Genomic DNA, 27,896 nt, shown 5'->3' with positions numbered 1-27,896 from the left:
ACGAGGATCAGAACGAGGAGCTCCACTCTCTCTCTTTACAGGTTAGGGGATGAAGAGAGGTTAGAACGAGGAGCTCCACTCTCTCTCTTTACAGGTTAGGGGATGAAGAGAGGTTAGAACGAGGAGCTCCACTCTCTCTCTTTACAGGTTAGGGGATGAAGAGAGGATAGAACGAGGAGCTCCACCCTCTCTCTTTACAGGTTAGGGGATGAATGTCCTCTCCCCTTTCCCAAATTCTAAAGATTCTAACACATGCAAAATGTGTCCAAAGCAGCAGAACTAATGCTGTTGGTTATCTCCTGTTGTATCCTGACAGATCTACGGTTCATTTATGTTGATATTAACAACATACAAATAGACAACCTGAAGACAATGAAACAAACCTGGAGAAACACACACACACTCAATTTCAATTTAAATGGGATTTATTGGCATGGGAAACATATGTTAACATTGCCAAAACAAGTGAAATAGATAAACAAAAGTGAAATAAACAATATAAAATGAACAGTAAATATTACACTCACAAAAGTTCCAAAGGAACAGAGACATTTCAAATGCCATATTATGTCTATATACAGTGTTGTAACGATGTGCAAATAGTTAAAGTACAAAAGGGAAAATAAATAAACATAAATATAGGTTGTATTTACGATGGTGTTTGTTCTTCACTGGTTGCCCTTTTCTTGTGGCAACAGGTCACAAATATTGCTGCTGTGATGGCACGTTGTGGTCTCTCTCTCTCTCTCTCTCTCTCTCTCTCTGTCTCCCGCTCTCTCAGCTCCCCATTGACAAAAGGCCATTTGAGGTCTGTCTGTGTGTGTGTGTGTGTGTGTGTGTGTGCGTGCGTGTGTATGTGTGTCTGTATGTGTTTATGTGTGTGTGTGTGTGTGTATATGTGTGTGTATATGTGTATGTGTTACCTACCTCTGGCAGATAATTTCTTGGTGTTTATGATTTTGGCAGCAAACTCCTGACCAGACGAGATCCTGAGACATCTCTTCACCACAGAGAACGCTCCCCTGAAACACACACACCATAAACATAAAGGGGGGGATACAAAGACAAAGAGAGAGAGGGGAGGGGAGGGGAGAGATAGACTGAGAATGAGGGGAGAGGTACAGAGAGAGGCAGAGAGAGAGGGGAGAGATACAGAGAGAGGCAGAGAGAGAGGGGAGAGATACAGAGAGAGGCAGAGAGAGAGGGGAGAGATACAGAGCGAGAGGGGGGAGATACACAGAGAGAGAGAGAGGAGAGATACAGAGAGAGAGAGAGGAGATATACAGAGAGAGGGGAGATATACAGAGAGAGAGAAGAGATACAGAGAGAGAGACAGAGAGAGGAGAGATACAGAGAGAGAGAGAGAGAGAGAGGAGAGATACAGAGAGACAGAGAGAGAGGGGAGAGATACAGAGAGAGGCAGAGAGAGAGGGGAGATATACAGAGAGAGAGGGGAGAGATACAGAGAGAGAGAGAGGAGAGATACAGAGAGAGACAGAGAGAGAGGGGAGAGATACAGAGAGAGGCAGAGAGAGAGGGGAGAGATACAGAGAGAGAGGGGAGAGATACAGAGAGAGAGAGGAGAGATACAGAGAGAGAGAGGAGAGATACAGAGAGAGAGAGAGGGGAGATATACAGAGAGAGAGAAGAGATACAGAGAGAGAAGAGATACAGAGAGAGAGACAGAGAGAGGAGAGATACAGAGAGAGAGAAGAGATACAGAGAGAGAGGAGAGAGGAGAGATACAGAGAGACAGAGAAAGGGGAGAGATACAGAGAGAGAAAGATAGAGAGAGAGAGGGAGAGAGAGGGTGAGAGACAGAGAGAGAGGGAAGAGTCTGCAGGCTGCTGTATATTCTGACAACGAGGTGAAAGGCAAACTGCAGACAAACATTACACACACACACACACACACAGAAACCTCTCCAATTTGCCCTTCTCAACACCTCTCTCTCTCCATCTCTCCCCATTTTTGATCATTTAGAGTGCGCCTCGGTGGCTGGCCAGTGGAATGTTACCGTCTCGAAACGAAGTCCGCTGTCGCATTACCGTGCGTGTTTTTGTCACACACACACACACACCTTGACGTCTGTTTCGTGTGTCAATGTGGATAGTATGATTAGCTATAGTTTACAACCACGCATGCCCATGCAGACGATGAACAGACAGAGGTGTGTGTGTGTGTGTACCTCGGATTGGACTCTACAACCACCAAGGAACTCACCGTTAACACAGAAGTGATCCACCATAAGAGATGGACTACCATAAGAGATGGACCACCATAAGAGATGGACTATATAAGAGATGGACCACCATAAGAGATGGACCACCATAAGAGATGGACTATATAAGAGATGGACTACCATAAGAGATGGACTATATAAGAGATGGACTATATAAGAGATGGACTATATAAGAGATGGACCACCATAAGAGATGGACTATATAAGAGATGGACCACCATAAGAGATGGACTATTTAAGAGATGGACTATATAAGAGATGGACTATATAAGAGATGGACTATATAAGAGATGGACTATATAAGAGATGGACCACCATAAGAGATGGACCACCATAAGAGATGGACTATATAAGAGATGGACTATATAAGAGATGGACCACCATAAGAGATGGACTATATAAGAGATGGACTATATAAGAGATGGACCACCATAAGAGATGGACTATATAAGACATGGACTATATAAGAGATGGACCACCATAAGAGATGGACTATATAAGAGATGAACTATATAAGAGATGAACTATATAAGAGATGGACCACCATAAGAGATGGACTATATAAGAGATGGACTATATAAGAGATGGACTATATAAGAGATGGACTACCATAAGAGATGGACTATATAAGAGATGGACTATATAAGAGATGGACTATATAAGAGATGGACCACCATAAGAGATGGACTATATAAGAGATGGACCACCATAAGAGATGGACTATTTAAGAGATGGACTATATAAGAGATGGACTATATAAGAGATGGACTATATAAGAGATGGACCACCATAAGAGATGGACCACCATAAGAGATGGACTATATAAGAGATGGACTATATAAGAGATGGACCACCATAAGAGATGGACTATATAAGAGATGGACCATATAAGAGATGGACCACCATAAGAGATGGACTATATAAGAGATGGACTATATAAGAGATGGACCACCATAAGATATGGACTATATAAGAGATGGACTATATAAGAGATGGACTATATAAGAGATGGACCACCATAAGAGATGGACTATATAAGAGATGGAGCACCATAAGAGATGGACTACCATAAGAGATGGACAACCATAAGAGATGGGCAATATAAGAGTTGGACCACCATAAGAGATGGACCACTATAAGAGATGGACTATATAAGAGATGGACTATATAAGAGATGGACTATATAAGAGATGGACCACCATAAGAGATAGACTATATAAGAGATGGACCACCATAAGAGATGGACTATATAAGAGATGGACCACATTAAGTGATGGACCACCATAAGAGATGGACCACCATAAGAGATGGACCACTATAAGAGATGGACTATATAAGAGATGGACTATATAAGAGATGGACTATATAAGAGATGGACCACCATAAGAGATGGACCACTATAAGAGATGGACCACCATAAGAGATGGACTTTATAAGAGATGGACCACCATAAGAGATGGACTATATAAGAGATGGACCATATAAGAGATTGACTACCATAAGAGATGGACCATTTAAGAGATGGACCACCATAAGAGATGGACTATATAAGAGATGGACTATATAAGAGATGGACCACCATAAGAGATGGACTACCATAAGAGATGGACCACCATAAGAGATGGACTATATAAGAGATGGACCACCATAAGAGATGGACTATATAAGAGATGGACCACCATAAGAGATGGACTACCATAAGAGATGGACTACCATAAGAGATGGACCACTATAAGAGATGGACCACTATAAGAGATGGACCACCATAAGAGATGGACCACCATAAGAGATGGACCACAATAAGAGATGGACCACAATAAGAGATGGACTATATAAGAGATGGACCACCATAAGAGATGGACTACCATAAGAGATGGATAACAATAAGAGATGGACTATATAAGAAATGGACCACCATAAGAGATGGACCACAATAAGAGATGGACAATATAAGAGATGGACCACCATAAGAGATGGACCACCATAAGAGATGGACATTATAAGAGATGGACCACCATAAGAGATGGACCACCATAAGAGATGGACATTATAAGAGATGGACCACCATAAGAGATGGACCACCATAAGAGATGGACATTATAAGAGATGGACCACCATAAGAGATGGACCACCATAAGAGATGGACTATATAAGAGATGGACTATATAAGAGATGGACCACCATAAGAGATGGACCACCATAAGAGATGGACCACCATAAGAGATGGACTACCATAAGAGATGGACCACCATAAGAGATGGACTATATAAGAGATGGACCACCATAAGAGATGGACCACCATAAGAGATGGACCACAATAAGAGATGGACCAATATATGAGATGGACTATATAAGAGATGGACTATATAAGAGATGGACTAAATAAGAGATGGACTAAATAAGAGATGGACCACCATAAGAGATGGACCAATATATGAGATGGACTATATAAGAGATGGACTAAATAAGAGAAGGACTAAATAAGAGATGGACTATATAAGAGATGGACCACCATAAGAGATGGACCACCATAAGAGATGGACTATATAAGAGATGGACCACCATAAGAGATGGACCACCATAAGAGATGGACTATATAAGAGATGGACTATATAAGAGATGGACTATATAAGAGATGGACCACCATAAGAGATGGACCACCATAAGAGATGGACTATATAAGAGATGGACTATATAAGAGATGGACTACCATAAGAGATGGACTACCATAAGAGATGGACCACCATAAGAGATGGACTATATAAGAGATGGACTATATAAGAGATGGACCACCATAAGAGATGGACAATATAAGAGATGGACTACCATAAGAGATGGACTATTTAAGAGATGGACCACCATAAGAGATGGACCACCATAAGAGATGGACCACCATAAGAGATGGACCACCATAAGAGATGGACTATTTAAGAGATGGACTATTTAAGAGATGGACTATATAAGAGATGGACTATATAAGAGATGGACTACCATAAGAGATGGACCACCATAAGAGATGGACCACCATAAGAGATGGACTATTTAAGAGATGGACTATTTAAGAGATGGACTACCATAAGAGATGGACCACCATAAGAGATGGACTATATAAGAGATGGACCACCATAAGAGATGGACTACCATAAGAGATGGACAATATAAGAGATGGACCACCATAAGAGATGGACCACCATAAGAGATGGACTATATAAGAGATGGACCACCATAAGAGATGGACTACCATAAGAGATGGACTACCATAAGAGATGGACCACCATAAGAGATGGACTACCATAAGAGATGGACTATATAAGAGATGGACTATATAAGAGATGGACCACCATAAGAGATGGACTATATAAGAGATGGACTATATAAGAGATGGACTACCATAAGAGATGGACTATTTAAGAGATGGACCACCATAAGAGATGGACTACCATAAGAGATGGACTATATAAGAGATGGACTATATAAGAGATGGACCACCATAAGAGATGGACTACCATTAGGAAATGTAAATATCAACTATAGAGAGGACAAGGGAATAATATATAAAAGGCCAGGTCAACTATGATAGCCTGTAGGAAGGCTTGACAAGGCCAGGTCAACTATGATAGCCTGTAGGAAGGCTTGACAAGGCCAGGTCAACTATGATAGGCTGTAGGAAGGCTTGACAAGGCCAGGTCAACTATGATAGCCTGTAGGAAGGCTTGACAAGGCCAGGTCAACTATGATAGGCTGTAGGAATGCTTGACAAGGCCAGGTCAACTATGATAGGCTGTAGGAATGCTTGACAAGGCCAGGTCAACTATGATAGGCTGTAGGATTGCTTGACAAGGCCAGGTCAACTATGATAGCCTGTAGGAAGGCTTGACAAGGCCAGGTCAACTATGACAGGCTGTAGGATGGCTTGACAAGGCCAGGTCAACTATGATAGCCTGTAGGAAGGCTTGACAAGGCCAGGTCAACTATGATAGGCTGTAGGAAGGCTTGACATTCTGATCCAATCCCTTATGGCATCCATAGAGCTATGAAAATATAATTTTTCGGTCTATGTAGCCTATTAACATATGAACCGAAGGTCGCGGACACACACACACACACACTGCACTATCCGTGTCCTAAACCAAGGTAGCAGCAGCATAGCCTGGCTATTACATGATAACAAGTAGGATACTGCTACCGGATAACAAATAACATCAATAACAATCACAACATGCACGCTTACTTCCCCAGCTCCTCGAATAGCTGGAATTCGTCGGTGAATCTCGTGCAAATCGTTAGCGCCATCCTGAAAGAGACAGCAGGGTAGCAGACCGTAGACGCGGTAGAGATGGATGTAATGCGCCCACCGGATCCACACTAGCGTTGTTGTCGTTGACTTCACCACCCGCGCTTTCCCGCACGGAACGAATAGATAGAAAGCTGTAACAGCGCAGAACAAGGCGAATCATACAGCGATGGCTTCTGTACAACAGCCCTGGCTCGATTGAGGAGAAGAAGAACGCTCTGCCGCAGCGACAGAACGGAAGACGCACCACTAATCCAGTCACCAAACGCTGTGTGCCGCGAAGGACTACGGTTAAACCTAAAACTCTTTTTTTTTATGCATCAACAACAGCGTTATCGGGAGGTTTTTGGGCAGTGAATCCGGGTTGTGTTCTGGTGTATGCAGCTCACAGAGCGGAAACGCTGCATTTTGTCTGCATTTCCATTTCTGTCTGTCTGTCTATAGCGCGTCCCCTCGCTGTGCCACTGAAGTGTGCGCGTGTGGTCGTCACTAGTTACCACAGCCACAAAGTCATAATTATGGCTAAACCCACTTATATCTACTATTTATTTATTTTTAATCTGATTTTAATACCTAACCCTAACCTCAACCCTAACCTTAACCACACTGCTAACCTATTGCCTAACCCTGACGTTAAGCCAATCTTGACTTTGTGGCTGTGGTATATTGACAACCCCTCCCACTGGCTCTGCGATCAGCCCCTCATCCCACGTCATCCGTATACTTAAAATACTATCGCCTTCAATAATAATAATACTAGTGACGACGATGACGATAGTGATAATGGTGTAACGACCCTGGGTCTCTAAGCGCGGAAATCGACTCTGCCGTTCGAGAATGCTTTTGCGGCACAGTCGATAGCGCGCCGGACCTCGGGCTAGAAGGTCGAGGTTTCGAGACCTGCTCCCTGCTGCTTCATTACAATACATTATTATATTAATACATAATACACCATCAGTCATATATAATACATCATGAATAAACTGCTATTATTCATCTATGATCATATCTGATTGGTGCGGCAGGTAGCCTAGTGGTTAGAACGTTGGACTAGTAACCGGAAAGTTGCAAGATAGAATCCCAGGGACAGACAAGGTAAAAATCTGTCGTTCTAAACAAGGCACTTAACCCACTGTTCTTAGGCCGTCGTTGTAAATAAGAATTTGTTATTTAACTGACTTGCCTAGTTAAATAAAGGTTAAATAAATATAATACATCATAAATACACTGTTATTTGTGTGTTTAATGGTTCTTCTATTCTTGTGGGGATCTAAAAGTCCCTCATGGGGACATTTCCCACATCTCCCATGAGGACAAATGCTGTTTTAAACAAACGGGTTAGGTTTAGAGTTAAGTTTACAATTAGGGTAAGAGGTTAGGTTTAGAGTTAAGTTTACAACTAGGTTAATTGGGGTTATGGGTACAAGGTAAAACTCTGTCGTTCTGCCCCTGAAAAAGGCAGTTAACCCACTGTTCCTAGGCCGTCATTGAAAATAAGAATTTGTTCTAAACTGACTTGCCTAGTTAAATAAAGGTTAGTTTAAAAATGTTAATTAAAATGGGTTAAGGTTAGGGTAAGGGTTAGAAAAAATAGGATTTTGAATGGAAATCAATGTTCGGTCCCCACGAGGCTAGAAGAACAAAACGTGTGTGTGTGTGTGTGTGTGTGTGTGTGTGTGTGTGTGTGTGTGTGTGTGTGTGTGTGTGGTAACTGGGTACTACAATGCAGTCTGATCACTATAGATAGATTTTATTTAACTATTTCAAATACATCCAAATGTTTCACCAGGCAACAGATATATCCCAAAATGGCAGAGGACAAATAGTCAAAGTCAATGACTTGTTTCCATGATGGTCCTCTATTGGTTGGCCATGGTGGTCCTCTATTGGTTGGCCACGGTGGTCCTCTATTGGTTGGCCACGGTGGTCCTCTATTGGTTGGCCACGGTGGTCCTCTATTGGTTGGCCACGGTGGTCCTCTATTGGTTGGCCACGGTGGTCCTCTATTGGTTGGCCACGGTGGTCCTCTATTGGTTGGCCACGGTGGTCCTCTATTGGTTGGCCAAGGTGGTCCTCTATTGGTTGGCCACGGTGGTCCTCTATTGGTTGGCCATGGTGGTCCTCTATTGGTTGGCCACGTGGTCCTCTATTGGTTGGCCATGGTGGTCCTCTATTGGTTGGCCACGGTGGTCCTAAATTGGTTGGCCACGGTGGTCCTAAATTGGTTGGCCACGGTGGTCCTCTATCGGTTGGCCACGGTGGTCCTCTATCGGTTGGCCTTGGTGGTCCTCTATTGGTTGGCCATTGTGGTCCTCTATTGCTAATAACCCAACCGCCCAACTATATGTGATGAAGTGAAAAGGCCTCCACCAGCTAATATAGAACACGAACTGTAGGCAGAGACGGAGGAGCGATTCTTTGAAAGGTGCAGGATTGTTGTTTTTATTTAACCCCATCTGAACATATTATTATTTTTACCATTCCCAAAAGCATTTGGCGCACATACAGTTAGGTACTATAGCTCAGACTTACTTACTAATGCCAGATAGCTTAAAATAATGAAAGAAAAACCTCAATGTAAATTGCACTAGAATGATACATTTGTGGATTTTTTAAGGTATTGTTTTCACTTTATTCAACCCGCCCTTCATCCACACAGTATTTCATGACCCTAAACCCACGGATTTAACCGTGGGGACTGCAGATGAGACCCACACATCACTAGTTGGTACCCCAACACTGTTACTATCCATTAGGTTGCTACCCCAACACTGTTACTATCCATTCTACCATTAGGATGGTACCCCAACACTGTTACTGTCCATTCTACCATTAGGTTGGTACCCCAACACTGTTACTATCCATTCTACCATTAGGATGGTACCCCAACACTGTTACTGTCCATTCTACCATTAGGTTGGTACCCCAACACTGTTACTATCCATTCTAGAATTAGGTTGGTACCCCAACACTGTTACTATCCAATCTACCATTAGGATGGTACCCGAACACTGTTACTATCCATTATACCATTAGGATGGTACCCCAACACTGTTACTATCCATTCTACCATTAGGTTGGTACCCCAACACTGTTACTATTTATTCTACCATTAGGTTGGTACCCCAACACTGTTACTATCCATTCTAGCATTAGGTTGGTACCCCAACACTGTTACTATCCAATCTACCATTAGGTTGGTACCTGAACACTGTTACTATCCATTCTACCATTAGGTTGGTTCCCCTACACTGTTACTATCCATTCTACCATTAGGTTGGTACCCCAACACTGTTACTCTACATTCTACCATTAGGTTGGTACCCCAACACTGTTACTCTCCATTCTACCATTAGGTTGGTACCCCAACACTATTGATCTGAAGCTGTGAACAAAGACAGTGGTCCAGCTCCCCAAGAAGGTTGATCATCCTGGAACATGACTCAGTTCCTTTTCTCAACACCATGTCGATGATGACTCGTGCCTTCTCTGCCCTCTCAGCTATCACCTTCACTGACTCCATTTCCTCCTGGTTGATGACTGTGTGTTGCAGGAGTCCGTCCAGCAGTTCATTCAGGACAGGTCTTGACACTCGTTTCACAAACTCTGTCCGTACAGAACGCAGCTGCAGTTTTGTAGAACCAGTCCGACTGCTCTCAACCGGACCTCCTGCCCCCAACACAGCACCTGAGAGAGTCAGGTTACAAAATAACTACATTTGTACATTTACATTTGAGTCATTTAGAAGCAGAATGATAAAATAAAAGTATTGAGAAAACATTACATTTTACAATAAAGACCTGAACATATCACATATTCACATTTAGGGACAGTTTCACAGACATAGAAAAACAGGCTGGGGTATTCAGAACCAGTCTAATCTACATCAAGTCCTGGAGGAGATGTCATTGGGTCATTCAGAACCAGGCTAATCTACATCAAGTCCTGGAGGAGATGTCATTGGGTCATTCAGAACCAGGCTAATCTACATCAAGTCCTGGAGGAGATGTCATTGGGGCATTCAGAACCAGGCTAATCTACATCAAGTCCTGGAGGAGATGTCATTGTTCTTGAAGACAGTCTGTAACGGCTGTCATCTTCCTCCTCGTCTAAGGAGGAGAAGTTTGAAGGATCGGAGGACCAATGCACAGCGTGTTAATTGTTCATCTTATTTAATGAAAGTGAACAACTCAAAATACAAAAAACAACAAAGTGAAAAACGAAACAGTTATCTGGTGCAGACACACAAAGACTGAAAACAACCACCCACAAAACCCAACAGAAAACAGGCTACCTAAATATGGTTCCCAATCAGGGACAACGATTGACAGCTGCTTCTGATTGAGAACCATATCAGGCCAAACACAGAAATAGAAAATCCTAGAAAAACTAACATAGACAACCCACCCAACTAACGCCCTGACCATACTAAAACAAAAGACAAAACAAAGGAACTAAGGTCAGAACGTGACACAGTCTTTTATAATCTGGACTAGTCCGGGTCCGACAGTAAACCATGTTGACTGTCCCAGTCCAGGTCCGACAGTAAACCATGTTGACTGTCCTAGTCCAGGTCCTACAGTAAACCATGTTGACTGTCCTAGTCCAGGTCCGACAGTAAACCATGTTGACTGTCCTAGTCCAGGTCCGACAGTAAACCATGTTGACTGTCCTAGTCCAGGTCCGACAGTAAACCATGTTGACTGGCCCTCAAGTCATTGGTTTGTTCTTTGTATTCGGAAAGTATGACTTTTTCCACATTTTGTTACGTTACAGCCTTTTTCTACAATTCCTCATCAATCTACACACAACATCCCATAATGACAAAGCAAAAAACAGGCTTTTTTGCTAATTTTTACAAATTTATTAAAGATAAAAAAACAGAAATACCTTATTTACATAAGTATGCATTGATACTCTAAATGGAGCTCAGGTGCATCCTGTTTCCATTGATCATCCTTGAGATGTTTCTACAACTTGATTGGAATGAACCTGTGGTAAAGTCAATTGATTGGAAGGCACACAGCTTTATATATAAAGTCCCATAGTTGACAGTGCATGTCAGAGTAAAAACCAAGCCATGAGGTCGAAGGAATTGTCCGTAGAGCTCTGAGAAAGGAAAATCTCGAGGCCCAGATCAGGGGAAGGGTACCAACAAAAATTCTGCAGCATTGAAGATCACCAAGAACACAGTGGCAGCCATCATTCTTAAATGGAAGAAGTATGGAACCACCAAGACTCTTCCTAGAGCTGGCCGCCCGGCCAAACTGAGCAATCTAGTGAGAAGGGCCTTGGTCAGGAAGGTGACCAAGAACCCAATGGTCACTCTGACAGAGCTCCAGAGTTCCTCTGTGGAGATGGGAGAACCTTCCATAAGGGCAACCATCTCTGCAGCACTCCACCAATCAGGCCTTTATGGCAGAGTGGCCAGACGGAAGCCACTCCTCAGTAAAAGACACATGACAGCCTGCTTGGAGATTGACAAAAGGCATGTAAAGACTCTCAGACCATGAGAAACAAGATTCTCTGGGTGTGATGAAACCAAGATTGAACTCTTTGGCCTGAATGCCAAGCTTCACATCTGGAAGAAACCTGTCACCATCCCTACAGTGAAGCATGGATGTGGCAGCATCATACTGTGGGGATGTTTTCAGTGACAGCGACTGGGGGACTAGTTCGGATCAAGGGAAAGATGAACGGAGTAAAGTACAGAGACATCCTAGATGAAAACCTACTCCAGAGCGCTCAGACTGAGGCAAAGGTTCACCTTCCAACAGGACAACAACTCTAAGCACACAGTCAAGAAAACACAGGAGTGGCTTCGGGACAAGTCTCTGAATGTCCTTGAGTGGCCCAGCCAGAGCCCGGACTTGAACCTGATCCAACATCTCTGGAGAGACCTGAAAATAGCTGTGCAGCGACCCTCCCCATCCAACCTGACAGAGCTTGAAAGGACATAGAGAGAAAAATGGAAGAAACTCCCCAAATACAGGTGTGCCAAGCTTGTAGCATCATCCCCAAGAAGACTCAAGGCTGTAATCGCTGCCAACGGTGCTTCAACCAAGTACTGAGTAAAGGGTCTGAATAGTTAGATACTTATGTAAATGTGATATCTGTTTTTGCTTTGTCATTATGGGGTATTGTGTGTCAATTGATGAGGAAAGAAAACAATTGAATCCATTTTAGAACAAGGCTGTAACGAAAGAAAAGGTGGGAAAAATCAAGGGGTCTGAATACTTTCCGAATGCACTGTAAGTCATTGGTTTGTAACTCTCATGTTTACTTACTTGTTGAACAGGTGTCAGAGATGTAATCATCTGAAAGATACAAAATTAGGTTATATCACTCTAAATAGCATCTGTTACAAAAGTACAAAGTTATGATTGACATAGGCTCCTACCTGTTGGTACTATTTCTTTCCATACTGTCCTCTCGTCATCACTGAATAACTCCATCTCAATGTCATTCCCTGTCATTTTCACAACCGCCTTGAAAAAGCTTGGTGTGGTGTCTCTATGTATGAGATGAATCCTCTGGAGGGAGGGAGAAAGAGAAGAGATGGAGAGAGAGATCAATGCATAGAACTGTGACTGAAATGTCAGATTCTTGTTCTTAGTCTACTAAAACTGTACCGGTGGATTGATGGAGGTAGAACAGGGAATGTTCAGTCTGAAGTAACTCTTCAGTTTGAAGGACTGCTCTGGTCTTGTGTTGGGAAATCTTTTAGACCCTTGAAACTTTATTTCCTGTTGTTCCACAGCCTGCGAAACGAAGCACGGAATACCCAGCCAGTCAATGTATAGTCTTATTCAAACATTATTCAGAAAACTAGCAACACACTTATCTTAATTTAATGAGTGTCAACATAAACTGCACCACTGGTTAGCTAAGGTCATCTCTATAATAATGGCCCCTCACCTGTATTTGGCCGGGGTTACTGGGGAACAGGTATAGGCGTGGAACTAATGTTTGCTTTTTCACTGTCAGATAGAGCATCAGCTCACAGTGGACATCTACGTTCCAAGAAAGGATATAGCTCAGTATAACAGAGATAGCTGAGAACTTGGGATGGAGAATCTTAGCATGGAATCTGGTGACCTCATTCACTTTCTCTAAAGACACTCCATGTTCCTCTACATGAAGAATCTTCATCTCATTCTTCAGGGAAGGGTTGGTCCCTGAACAACACAATACAAAGGAGACAGAAAGACAAATATTGCATTATTCATCCAACTAAAACACAAAGAATATGCAGTACCAGATCACAGTAAACTCAAACTCCCAGAATAGTTCATTCATTAACTCAGGAAGTGACACTCAGTTACATGGAAATGTCTTTCTGAATACTATTTCTATGTGGTTTTACCTAAACAGACAAAGTGTGGCAGATGAACTTCCTCCAGTTCACCTAACTCCATACTGATGTCCAGCAATGGACCACCTTGTGTGTACTGCATGTCTTTCAGAAGTTGACTGTAGGGTTCCCAGTTCCTGAAGTGATACTTCAGAGTGACATCTCTCTCACACAGCCAGCGGAGACCAGACACTGTGCACTCATAACTCCCTTTGGGTGTCCTGTGCCTGAGGGCAACAACAAGATATGGTAGAGAGGGTCAATGGTCAAATGGAGAGGTTGGATTAGAAGACAATTCCCAAAGGTAATAGGGAAATACACTAGCAGGTGGAATGAAATGTTAAAAGTAGTTATTTTACCTGAACATTGTCACTCCCTGGACAGCGGAAGTCAAGGGTTCAATCTGAAGCCAGTGGGTGGAGTCCTGAACAAGGACAAGCATGTCAGTAATACATATGGGGCCTGTTTCCTGGACACAGATTGAGTCTAGTGCTGGACTAAAAGCATGCTCAATGGAAGTTTCAATAGAAAGTTCTTTAAGGTCCAGGACTAGACTTAATCTGTGTCTGGGAAACTGGCCCATTAACCAAAGTAACTAATCTAACATATTTATCCAATTAAACTGTCGAATGACAAAATATGACAACAGCTAAAATCCTGCATGCCTACAAGCAGAACACAGGACTGTCTATATCCCAGTATGAATAGTTGGTCAGTACACACCTGGCTTTGAGACTGTGTTTATATTACTAAAGCAGAACACAGGACTGTCTATATCCCAGTATGAATGGTTGGTCAGTACACACCTGGCTTTGAGACTGTGTTTATATTACTAAAGTAGAACACAGGACTGTCTATATCCCAGTATGAATGGTTGGTCAGTACACACCTGGCTTTGAGACTGTGTTTATATTACTAAAGCAGAACCCAGGACTGTCCATATCCCAGTATGAATGGTTGGTCAGTACACACCTGGCTTTGAGACTGTGTTTATATTACTAAAGCAGAACACAGGACTGTCTATATCCCAGTATGAATGGTTGGTCAGTACACACCTGGCTTTGAGACTGTGTTTATATTACTAAAGTAGAACACAGGACTGTCTATATCCCAGTATGAATGGTTGGTCAGTACACACCTGGCTTTGAGACTGTGCCTGACTCCTGCAGGTATGTAAAAGTAAGAATTGACATTATGACTTACCTCAAAATGGTCACAAGTCTTACAGCTCTGAGGAATCCCTGAAGTCAAAAGTAGCTGTTATTTAAAATGGACAATCTCATGGAATAATGAATTATTAATTATTAAACTGACGTGTATATAAGTGATCAACAGTCTCAGAATGTACACTCATTAGCATACCATAATCTGACATTAGTGTTATAATAATTAATGTTTGTGGAAGCAGGAAACAACATCGTTCTGGTCCATGTTTTGTAGATGTTGGGGGCCTGATTTCTGGTAGATTCTAGGATGAGAGCTTAAAGGTAGAGTCAGCTAAATTATGATGTACGACCAGCACCACAGATATTGTAATGAGCAAGATGCCTGACTTCTCTCTCACACAGTCACACACAGTATCTGCCCATGTGCAAGGGTTCTCTTCACTCTCTTACAGAGTGTTAGTCACAGCACCAAAACAGCAGAGAAGTTTAGCCTTGGCCTCCAACGCTCTTCGTTGTTGTAGAAATTGACCCACTATGCTGTTTACTTTTGCTTCTACGTCATATCGCTGACTCAACCTCTAAGTTTGTTTTGACCAAATAGATCATGATTGTGTTCCTTGCCTGGGACTAAACTATAATGAAAGCTTTTATCGTATTTTGATTTTAAAACAATTATTAGTTAACACTCACATTTCTCAGGTCCAGGCTTGATCCAACACTCTCCACCGTGGTCTCTGGTGTTGGAGAAGCAGGAGGACAGTGATTAAACTAAATATAACTTATAAAGGCTTGATATAGCATACATACATCACATTTAACTAGGCACAGTCTAACAGTCTGTATGTCCAACAGAACACATTAAAACACACCACTACTACTAATCTAACTGTCTGTAGGTCCAACAGAACACATTAAAACACACCACTACTACTAATCTAACTGTCTGTAGGTCCAACAGAACACAATAAAACACACCACTACTACTAATCTAACTACTACTAATCTAACTACTACTAATAGAACTACTACTAATAGAACTACTACTAATAGAACTACTACTAATAGAACTACTACTAATAGAACTACTACTAATCTAAGCCCATAGAAACACATTGAAGAACACAAAAAAGTGTCTATCCTACATGTAGGAGATATAAGAAAGCTTTGGAAATATGTTTTACACATAGTGATTAACCCCTTTTTGGGGGTTAGGCACAACACGACCTTCAAATGGAAGCCGTCGTGTTCGTGAGCATCTCCCCTTTCCATTGTGGGGTCAGGTGAGTTTGTAGCCAAACCGGTTCTGGGTTACCGGGTTACAAACAGAAGTCGACAGTTCTGACTTCAGATGAGTCCCCTGACAAAACGCCCTGCTCTGCCACCTTTCACCGTGGATGCAGTGGATTGAAACACAGATATAACTATCTTAAACTGACGGATGTGTCACACCCTGATCTGTTTCTCCTGTCCTTGTGATTGTCTCCACCCCCTTCCAGGTGTAGACCATCTTCCCCATTATCCCCAGTGTATTTATACCTGTGTTCTCTGTTTGTCTGATGCCAGTTCGTCTTGTTTGTCAAGTCAACCAGCGTTTTTTGCTTTCAGCTCCTGCTTTTCTCTCTTGTCTCACCCTTCTGGTTTTGACCCTTGCCTGTCCTTACTCTGAGCCCGCCTGCCTGACCACTCTGGCTGCCTCTGTCCCTGACCCCACCTGCCGACCTGTACCTTTAACCCACCTCTGGTTTACTGACCCCTGCCTGCCTTGACCTGTCTATTGCCTGCCCCTGTCCCTGACCCCGCCTGCCGACCTGTACCTTTAACCCACCTCTGGTTTACTGACCCCTGCCTGCCTTGACCTGTCTATTGCCTGCCCCTGTTGGAATATTAAACCATTGTCAAGTCAATGTGTCGGAATCTGGGTCTCACCTTGATTCCTGGTAGGATGATTCATGAGGATTTTGTTATTATGTTACCTAGAATGACTGTTACCTAGAATGATTGTTACCTAGATTGATGACTCACCTTTGATTGTGTTGATCATCTATCTGACACAGAGTGACTGAGGAGGAGGAAACCTCAAACCCAAACCCAGGATAGAGGGGTTCAGTGAATCTGGTGTGTTCTGTGTAAAGGTGTGTAAGTGTACCAGAGGAGGACACACTATAGAAGGACAAAGTACCAGCTGACCAGTCCAGATACACTCCAACTCTGTTAGGAACAGGATCAGAGATGGATCTTCTGACACTTACTCCAGGATGGTAAAAGTCATAACCACTATCAGAGCAGAATAAACACCAGGACTTCCTATTGAGTCCAATCCAACTGTCATCCTCATCTCCCTTCCTCTTCATTCCTTTGTACACCACACCGATGTAAATCTGGTCACCATCATTCTCCACCTCCCAGTAATAACGACCTCCAGATCCAGATAAGCCTTCTCTGCAGAGAACTTGGAAAAGACAATCAAATCTGTCTGGATGGTCTTCATAATGCTGCTCATTCAACACCCATGTCACCTTCCTGTTCCCCTCAGACAGTAGCAGGTTTGGGTTTGCTGTATTTGGGTCCAGGGTGAGATGACAGGCATCTGTAGACAAAAGGAGAGTTTAATCAAACCACATCTTCATATAAAATGTTGTTTTGTAGTTACAGTGCATGTATTGATTAGTTACTATAGAGCTGAATATACAGTTAATTAAGATCAAAGAGACTTACATTTCCTCAGCCCTGATTTCAGCCTGCACTCTCCACCATGATCCACACTGTAGGAGAAACAGGTTATTGACTGACAAAGACCTAATAAAGCAGTCAACATTTAAACCATATTGTTGTGTTCTGGTGCACTATCCAAGTTCATTACTAGAGACATACAGGTATTCTATCCGACCTACTGCATACAGAACAGAGTACAATTCATTACTAGAGACATACAGGTATTCTATCCTACCTACTGCATACAGAACGGAGTACATTTCCAACAGGATATCAGAGATGCAGAAGAAGAGTATTCATGTGGTGATGATGTATGCTGTTTTGGAGTGCTCAGCCTGCTGATTAAACTTCCCCTTAATTCTACCATCACGTCCTCATGTTACTGAACCTACATACAGTGGCAAGAAAAAGTATGTGAACCCTTTGGAATTACATGGATTTCTGCATAAATTGGTCATCACATTTAAACAACAATAGACAAAACACAGTCTGCTTAAACTAATGACACACAAACAATTATACGTTTTCATGTATTTATTGAACACACCATTGTCACGATGTGTCCCTTTTGGGGTGTATATCGTGGCTCCCCTCTCACTCTCTCTCCCACATCAGGTTTTAAAACGGTCTTAAATTCCTGCTAGAAACTCTCTCTCTCTTCGCTGCCATGGAGTATGGAGTAAGAGAGCCCATGGAGAACAAAGAACTTCTCTTTAGAAACTCCTAATCCCCAAAATGGGAGAATTAAACAATATTTCCATTTTTGAGAATGTGGGAATGGTCCGTGGACACTTAAGAGACGGTCATGTCGCGTGTGTTTCATTTGGTGATCTCATGAAGGAAACACACATTACTATATCTCTTAAAAAGTGTACATTTTCCCAGCTGTCAGGTTTACTTCTGAATGTTGTTTAAGATGGATGAATAAGTAGAAGAATACTTTTGAAAAAGATAATGTGATTTAGTCTTCTAAATGATGATTTGTTGTTTTACGGTAATTTATGCACAGTCAAGTAGCCACGCCCAGGTGGGCACAAACACGATGCGACCCGCCCCTTTTTCTACTCAAGTATAAAAGCCCCCCGTGACGCAATTCACACAAGACCACGCAAACCACGGTGTAAGCTAAGGTTGCAAATGGTCAAATTTTCTAAGACCAAAACGTGGCGGGTGACGCTGGTTGAACTACAAAATGGTTAAGAACTACAACTCTATAGGCCCCGGAGACCATACAGCTGTAGTTTTGGCTGAACGGTTGGAAAATGGTTCAACTCTGAGACTATCGATTGGATTTAATAACTGGTTGAAGCTCCTTTGGCAGCAATAACCTCTAACCAAAATGTTTTCTGTCGTTGCGGATCAGACCTGCACAACGGTCAAGATGAATTTTGGAGCATTCCTCTTTACAAACCGTTTAAGTTCAGCAATTTTCTTGGGATGTCTGGTGTGAACCGGTCTCTTGAGGTCATGCCACAGCATCTCAATCGGGTTGAGGTCAGGACTCAGATTTACTTCTGTGTTTTGGGTCATTGCCCGGTTGCATCACCAAACTTCTGTTGAGCTTAAATTGGCAGACAGATAGCCTTCCTGCAAAATGTCTTGATCAATGGAAAAATTAATTCCCATGTTTATGATAGCAAGCTGTCCAGGCCATGAGGCAGCAAAGCAGCCCCAAACCATGATGCTCCCTCCACCATACTTTCCCTCCACCATACATTCTTGTTTAGTGTTTTAAGTATCGTAGACTCGTCAGCAGAGATGTTAGCCTGTTCCAGAGATTTCTATCAGTCTTTAGCTGACACTCCAGGATTATTCTTAACCTCATTGAGCATTCTGTGCTGTGCTCTTGCAGTCATCTTTGCAGGACAGCCACTCCTAGGGAGAGTAGTAACAGTGCTGAACTTTCTCCACTTATAGACAATTTGTCTTACCGTGGACTGATGAACATCAAGGCTTTCAGAGATACTTTTGTAACCCTTTCCAGCTTTATGCAAGTCAAAATATTCTTAATCTTAGGTCGTCTGAGATCTATTTTGTTCGAGGCATGTTTCACATCAGGCAATGCTTCTTGTGAATAGCAAACTCAAATTTTGTGAGGGTTTTTTTATAGGGCAGGGCAGCTCTAACCAATATCTCCAATCTCGTCTCATTGATTGGTTAGCTGACTCCTGACTCCAATTAGCTTTTGGAGAAGTCATTAGCCTAGGGGTTCACATACTTTTTCCAATCTACACTGTGAATGGTTAAATTATGTATTCAATAGAGACAAGAAAAGTATAATAGTTTGTGTGTTATTAGTTTAAGCACACTGTTTGTTTATTGTTGTGACTTAGATGAATATCAGATCAAAAGTTATGACCAACTGATGCAGAAATCCAGGTAATTCCAAAGGGTTCACATCATTGGTATTGTACCTGTATGACACGACCGCTGCTCACACTATTGGGGACATCTATTCTGACTTACTTCAGCTTCATCAGTTTATATGCAGGATCCACCAGAGCAGCTGAAAGCAGTACCCCTGCAGAGTCTCCTGGGTGATTGTAGCTCAGGTCCAGCTCTTTCAGGTGGGAGGGGTTTGACCTCAGAGCTGAAGACAGAGCAGCACAGCCCTCCCCTGTGACCAGACAGCCCGACAGCCTACAGAGAGACACAACAGCTGTCTAGGTTGGTGTACTGGTGTCAATCATCTTGTAGGACACCAATACATTTGTCCATGACACAAACATTGTGATGATATATTAGATTTTCAGAGTCTTGGTTTTACTAAGCTCAGTACCGACCTGACTGAAACAGCTGTACTTTCCCCAGTGTGTGTAGTTTACAGTCTGGATCCTTCAGTCCATGAGACAGCAGTGTAACTCAGCTCAGTACAGACCTGACTGAAACAGCTGTACTTACCCCAGTGTGTGTAGTTTACAGTCTGGATCCTCCAGTCCAGCAGACAGCAGTGTAACTCAGCTCAGTACCGACCTGACTTAAACAGCTGTACTTACCCCAGTGAGTGTAGTTTACAGTCTGGATCTTCCAGTCCAGCAGACAGCAGTGTAACTCAGCTCAGTACTGACCTGACTGAAACAGCTGTACTTACCCCAGTGTGTTTAGTTTATAGTCTGGATCCTCCAGTCCAGCAGACAGCAGTGTAACTCCTGAGTCCTGCAGGTCATTGTCTCTCAGCTCCAGTTGTTTCAGTTGTGAGTTGGGTGAACTCAGGACTGAGGCCAGATCTGAACAGCAACCCTCTGTCAGACCACACTGACCCAGACTAGAGGGCAGAAGAACACATGATTAACACATGTTTAAAACATCCACATAATAACTCATACTGAAGATATGTAACTCACTCTAGTGTCTGTATGTTGCAGAGTGGACTGGTTAGTCCAACACAGAGCAGCTCCACTCCTCTGTCTCCCAGGTCATTGTAGCTGAGGTCCAGTTCTCTCAGGGGGGAGTTTGGTGTCTGCAGAGCTGAGGCCAGAATCTCACAGGATTCATATGTGAGGTTACAGCCAGACAGTCTGGAGAGAGGAGATATGGTGATACACTGTTGATAACACAGTCTCGACCTCTGCAGACAGAATGACAGCAAAGTACACTGAAACAAAACAATATAAACTCAACATGCAACCACTTCAAAGATTGAACTGAGATACAGTTCATAAGGAAATCAACTCATTGAAATGAATTCATGAGGCCCTAATCTAATGATTTCACATGACTGGGAATACAGATATACAACTCTTTTTTTTTTTTAGTTGGGGCGTGGATCAGAAAACCAGTCAGTATGTGGTGTGACCACCATTTGCCTCACGCGACACATCTCCTTCCGTATAGAGTTGATCAGGCTGTTTATTGTGGCCTGTGAAATGTTCTGCCACTCCTCTTCAATGGCTGTGCCAAGTTGCTGGATATCGGCGGGAACTGGAACACGCTTTCGTACACTTTCGATCCAGAGCATCCCAAACATGCTCAATGGGTGACATGTCTGGTGAGTATGCAGGACATGAGAGAACTGGGAAATGTTTTAGCTTCCAGGAATTGTGTATAGATCCAATATGGGGCTGTGCATTATCATGCTGAAACAAAGAGGTGATGGCGGCAGATGAATGGCACGACAATGGGCCTCAGGATCTCGTCACTGTATCTCTGTGCTTTTCAAATTGCCATTGATAAAATGCAATTGTGTTCATTGTCCGTAGCTTATTCCTGTCCATATCATTACCCTCCCGCCACCATGGGGCACTCGGTTCACAAAGTTGACATCAGCAAACCTAAAACGACGTTGGATGCGGCTTATGGTAGAGAAATAAAGATTGAGTTCTCTGGAAACAGCTCTGGTGGACATTCTTGCAGTCACCATGCCAATTGCATGCTCCCTCAAAAGCGTCCTGTCTGCAACAGTAGGGACATGAGAAATTCATGTTCAAGTCATCACATGCTCTGAAAAAAAATGTCTCTGCAAAAAACAAATCAATTGCTAGCTAGCTAGCTAGCTACGTCTATCTTCACTGGACTTGTGTTTACAATGTACCCGATTTACTTCTCTGGTCCTGTGTTCACAATGTATCCAATTTTACTTCTCTGGTCCTGTGTTCACAATGTATCCAATTTTACTTCTCTGGTCCTGTGTTCACAATGTATCCAATTTTACTTCTCTGGTCCTGTGTTCACAATGTATCCAATTTACTTCAATGGACCTGTGTTCACAATGTATCAGATTTGGGTTTTGCTTTCTGTAACTTTGTTGCATGTACTCTCTGCATGTTTAGGCGCTTATTGCGTCATCATATCTTTTCCTACTGCCCCGTTATCTGGTTTGAATGTGCATTCTAGAATGCCCTTCTAGCCAATCAGAATTGAGCCTTCAACAATGCTGAGGAATAACTCATGTTAAAAACATACCAACTCACTCAAGATATTTAACCTTTGTGTGGTGCCTCCAGTAATGTGGCCGGGGGAAAGCCACTGTTTTTGAGCGTCAGCCACACCCCACAACCAGCATTGTAGGCTGCAGCAAGCTAGGCTGCAGGGCTAAGTCCACACCTGAGACCACTTAGCCTCGTTATGCTGCAACGCACCTGGGACATTGAAGGTGTTGCATTAGTTCAGCAAGGGTAGAGCTCCTGGCTGGACATTCTGGTCTCCACAGGAAAACTAGTCGGACTGCAAGTGAAGCTGGGTAGCAGCCGAGCTAGTTTTCATTAAAGTTAAGTCTAACTCTAGGTTCAGATCATTAGAGCCTTTTGTTTTCAGGTCCAGTTTGAGAACCTTTGTGATTCTATTATTGTGAATAAATATGCGAGCCTAGCAGGTTTAATCTCCCTATGTGTTAGACTGATATTGTTCCATCCTGTTAGCCAGCCTAGCAGGTTTAATCTCCCTATGTGTTAGACTGATATTGGTCCATCCTGCTAGCCAGCCACGCAGGTTTAATCTTCTATGTGTTAGACTGATATTGTTCCATCCTGTTAGCCAGCCTAGCAGGTTTAATCTCCTATGTGTTAGACTGATATTGGTCCATCCTGCTAGCCAGCCACGCAGGTTTAATCTTCTATGTGTTAGACTGATATTGTTCCATCCTGTTAGCCAGCCTAGCAGGTTTAATCTCCTATGTGTTAGACTGATATTGTTCCATCCTGCTAGCCAGCCACGCAGGTTTAATCTTCTATGTGTTAGACTGATATTGTTCCATCCTGTTAGCCAGCCTAGCAGGTTTAATCTCCTATGTGTTAGACTGATATTGTTCCATCCTGCTAGCCAGCCTAGCAGGTTTAATCTCCTATGTGTTAGACTGATATTGTTCCATCCTGCTAGCCAGCCTAGCAGGTTTAATCTCCTATGTGTTAGACTGATATTGTTCCATCCTGCTAGCCAGCCTAGCAGGTTTAATCTCCCATGTGTTAGACTGATATTGTTCCATTCTGCTAGCCAGCCTAGCAGGTTTAATCTCCTATGTGTTAGACTGATATTGGTCCATCCTGCTAGCCAGCCTAGCAGGTTTAATCTCCTATGTGTTAGACTGATATTGTTCCATCCTGCTAGCCAGCCTAGCAGGTTTAATCTCCTATGTGTTAGACTGATATTGTTCCATCCTGCTAGCCAGCCTAGCAGGTTTAATCTCCTATGTGTTAGACTGATATTGTTCCATCCTGCTAGCCACACCAAGCGAGTCGTTACATTTGTTTTATATATTTATCACATTTTATGTATCTGTTCAAATAATGTTAACATTCATAATAACTATAAATAAAAAAAACAATAAACAGTGGATACTGAAGATAGTTAACTCACACTAGTGTCTGTATGTTGCAGAGTGGATTGGTTAGTCCAACACAGAGCAGCTCCACTCCTCTGTCTCCCAGGTCATTGTAGCTGAGGTCCAGTTCTCTCAGAGGGCAGTTTGGTGTCTGGTGAATTGAGGCCAGAGTCTCACAGGATTTATATGTGAGTTTACAGCCATCCAGTCTGGAGAGAGGAGATAATCTGTTAGATATACAAATCCTCCAGAGTAACGATACTGTAAACATTAACTCAATAACAGAACTTACAGTGCTCTCTTGCAGGTTTTCACTACCGGCATTAACCTCTGATAACCTTTCTCTGATGTGTTGTATCTCTTCAGTTTAAACTTCTCCAACACATCCTCTGACATCAGTAACAGGTAGGCCAGGGCTGAACATTGGTCAGGTTTTAGTTTTATTTCTGAAAGAGTTCCTGAATGCAAGGAGGTCTGCATGTCTTCAACTAGAGAGTTGGCACCAAGTTCATTCAGACAGTGGAACAAGTTGATGATCCTTTCTGGTGAGGATTCCCTTTCGATGTTGTCTGAAAGGTACCTGACTGTTCTCTCAACTGTTTCCTCATTGGTCTGTGTTGTACTTCCTGTCTGTGTCAGAAGGCCTCGTAACAGATTCTGATTGGACTCCAGTGAGAGACCCAGAAGGAAGCGGAGGAACAGGTCCAGGTGTCCATTCTCACTCTTCAAGGCCTGGTCCACTGCACTCCTGTGTAAGTCAGACAACTGGATTGACTCCTTCTCTTCATCATCACTAGTGGGGGAGAAAACATTTTCCTTCTTGTCCAGACATGATTCTAAAGCATGCACTGCTGCTAGAAACTCCTGAATGCTCAGATGCACAAAGCTGTAGACCTTGTCTTGGTACAGCCCAAATTCTTCTTTAAAGATCTCTGTACACAATGCTGAGTACTCTGATGCCTCTGTGACATCAAGGCCACACTTTCTCAGGTCCTCCTCATAGAAGATCAGGTTGCCCTTCTGCAGCTGTTGGAAAGCCAGTTCTGCCAGTTTCAGGATCATCTCTTTGTCTGACTGAGACAGTTCCTTTGGGTTTGTCTCTGTGGCTTTGTTGTACTTCTTGTTCTTCACAATGATTTGGATGAGAATGAAATGTGAGTACATCTGGGTCAGAGTTTTGGGGACTTCATCCTTCTCTGCCACTTTCAGTATCATCTCAAGGACAGTGGCTGATATCCAACAGAAGACTGGTATGTGGCACATGATGTGGAGGCTCCTTGATTTCTTCATGTGTTTGATGATATCATTGGCCAGATTCTGATCTGTGATTTTCTTCCTGAAGTACTGCTCCTTCTGTGGATCATTGAACCCTCGTACCTCTGTCACCTGGTCAATACACTCAGGAGGGATCTGATTGGCTGCTGCAGGCCGTGAGGTTATCCAGAGGAGAGCAGAGGGAAGCAGATTCCCCTTGATGAGGTTTGTCAGCAGCACGTCCACTGAAGTTGGCTTCGTGACATCACAGCACTTCTCATTGTTTTTGAAGTCTAGAGGAAGTCGACACTCATCCAGACCATCAAAAATGAAAACAGTTTTGGTTTCACCATCTTCAATGCTGTCAATCTCTTTCAGCTCTGACAAGTAGTGGGAAATATGTTGCATCAGACTGTATTGGTCCTTTTTCAGGTTAAGATCACGGAAAGGAAGAGGAAACATGAAATGAATGTCCTGATTTGCTTTTCCCTCTGCCCAGTCAAGGATGACCTTCTGCACAGAGACTGTCTTTCCAACACCAGCGATTCCTTTTGTCAGCACAGTTCTGATAGGTTTGTCTTGTCCAGGTAAAGGCTTGAAGATGTCGTTGCATTTGATTGGTGTCTCTTGTGTGGTTTGTTTCTTGGATGCCATCTCTATCTGTCTAACCTCATGTTCATTATTGAGCCCTCCACTTCCACCCTCTGTGATGTAGAGCTCTGTGTAGATGTCCTTGAACAGACTTTGGTTTCCATGGTGTCCAATTCCTTCAGATATGTGTTGATACTTGTGTTTCAGTTTAGCCTTAATGTCTTGTTGGACTGTCAGCAGAGTTTGAGCTGTAGGAAAACAATGAGAGTTGGGACTCATAAGTTTGTGTGGTGTGTTTTATAAGGGCCTTTGTACCGTTCTTTGTAATATTGTATGAAACACAGTCTTACTTCTTCTGTCCAGAAGGTTGTGTGTGATCTTTAATGCATCCTCACTGTCCAAACTCTCCACTTCCTTATTGTCATCTGGTAATGGTTCCTGGCTGAAAGCAGGTGGCTGATCACTCTTCATTGATAGCAGGCTGGTTGTAGGTGACTCTGCTCTGGGCTTCTGGACACTGAACAAAACAGGGAGACAGATCACCTCATCAATATCACATCAATACCTCGTATAGTGGAACTTCTAGAAGTCCTGATGTTTCTTTCAAAGCTACAATTTTAAATGAATGATGTAGACCTACATTTTATGTAATTTGGGACACTTTTCTCTTAGTTTTATATCATTAAGATAACTGTATATTTTACATTTAATCTCTTACCTCTTAGAACTGGTGTCTTGAGTCATTTTAGATGCAGTGGTCCTCTCCTCTCTCTCCCCAGAGAGACTCATTTTAGAGGCAGTGGTCCCCTCCTCTCTCTCCCCAGAGAGACTCATTTTAGAGGCAGTGGTCCCCTCCTCTCTCTCCCCAGAGAGACTAATATTAGAGGCAGTGGTCCCCTCCTCTCTCTCCCCATATAGATGAATTTTAGAGGCAGTGGTCCACTCCTCTCTTTCCCCAGAGAGACTCATTTTAGAGGCAGTGGTCTCCTCCTCTCTCTCCCCAGAGAGACTCATTTTAGAGGCAGTGGTCTCCTCCTCTCTCTCCCCAGAGAGACTCATTTTAGATGTAAGTCACAGCTCACTCAACTACAATAAGAAATAACAGAACAGTCAATATTTCTGAACATTGAAGAACCATTAACAATGACAACACTTTTACTATCTGTGGTCAAAGAGTACAATCAGACTTCATATTGTATTCAAACATACACAGTCCAATATGTTATTAATTTGATTTGACTTGGATCCCCATTAGCTGACTCCATAACAACAGCTAGTCTACCTGGTTGGATCCCCTCACTCCATAACAACAGCTAGTCTACCTGGTTGGATCCCCTCACTCCATAACAACAGCTAGTCTACCTGGTTGGATCCCCTGACTCCATAACAACAGCTAGTCTACCTGGTTGGATCCCCTCACTCCATAACAACAGCTAGTCTACCTGATTGAATCCCCTGACTCCATAACAACAGCTAGTCTACCTGGTTGGATCCCCTCACTCCTTAACAACAGCTAGTCTACCTGGTTGGATCCCCTCACTCCATAACAACAACTAGTCTACCTGGTTGGATCCCCTGACTCCATAACAACAGCTAGTCTACCTGGTTGGATCCCCTGACTCCATAACATACCTTAAGGGACATCTGAGACGGGAGCCGTATGGTCGGTGAAGAAAGTCCCATTGCAAATGTACGGTCCCTTACCTGACGTCCGGCGACGTTTCATAAAATCGCGGACGGCGTCGGGCCGCGGGCGGCGGAGAGCTCTTTCAGGAAGTCACCGAAAAAAAACGTCTCGGACTTTTGATTTACGTTTTATAAAAATGACAAATTTTTGACTTTTTTCCACATTCTCGAAAATTCCCACAAGGGGGAAAATAAATCATATTGCAAGCGCACGAGCACGTGGCAAACGAGCGCGGCCTTTTCTCCTAAACTGAAAATATTTAGAAGACGAAACTCGGCGAGCGTAGGTTTGGAGTAATGGGCAGTTGGCCCCGAACGAGATGGCGTCGAGACCTCGGCGC

The 27,896-nt window shown here is 43.0% G+C and overlaps 2 protein-coding genes across 2 annotated transcripts; both read right to left on the bottom strand.

Annotated features, from left to right (window-relative positions):
- Positions 1-9,881: 9,881 nt before the first annotated feature.
- LOC120051700 lies at positions 9,882-13,628 on the bottom strand. Its single transcript, XM_038998586.1, has 5 exons — positions 13,455-13,628; positions 13,169-13,297; positions 12,937-13,069; positions 12,824-12,853; positions 9,882-10,223 (listed from the first exon to the last, which is right to left on the bottom strand). Exons 1-5 carry the CDS (start codon positions 13,530-13,532, stop codon positions 9,889-9,891), a joined length of 705 nt encoding a protein of 234 aa, XP_038854514.1. The 5' UTR covers positions 13,533-13,628; the 3' UTR covers positions 9,882-9,888.
- On the bottom strand, positions 13,532-26,613 carry LOC120051636 (NACHT, LRR and PYD domains-containing protein 3-like). The gene is made up of 12 exons (XM_038998531.1): positions 26,588-26,613; positions 26,220-26,386; positions 24,317-26,117; positions 24,060-24,233; positions 21,113-21,286; positions 20,860-21,033; positions 20,235-20,408; positions 17,772-17,818; positions 17,079-17,643; positions 13,945-14,117; positions 13,644-13,714; positions 13,532-13,549 (listed from the first exon to the last, which is right to left on the bottom strand). Exons 1-12 carry the CDS (start codon positions 26,611-26,613, stop codon positions 13,532-13,534), a joined length of 3,564 nt encoding a protein of 1,187 aa, XP_038854459.1.
- Positions 26,614-27,896: the final 1,283 nt, after the last annotated feature.

The sequence above is a fragment of the Salvelinus namaycush genome, chromosome 8, assembly GCF_016432855.1.
Source record: "Salvelinus namaycush isolate Seneca chromosome 8, SaNama_1.0, whole genome shotgun sequence".
NCBI classification, from domain to species: Eukaryota; Metazoa; Chordata; class Actinopteri; order Salmoniformes; family Salmonidae; genus Salvelinus; species Salvelinus namaycush.
This window is presented reverse-complemented; position numbering and strand designations above follow the sequence as displayed.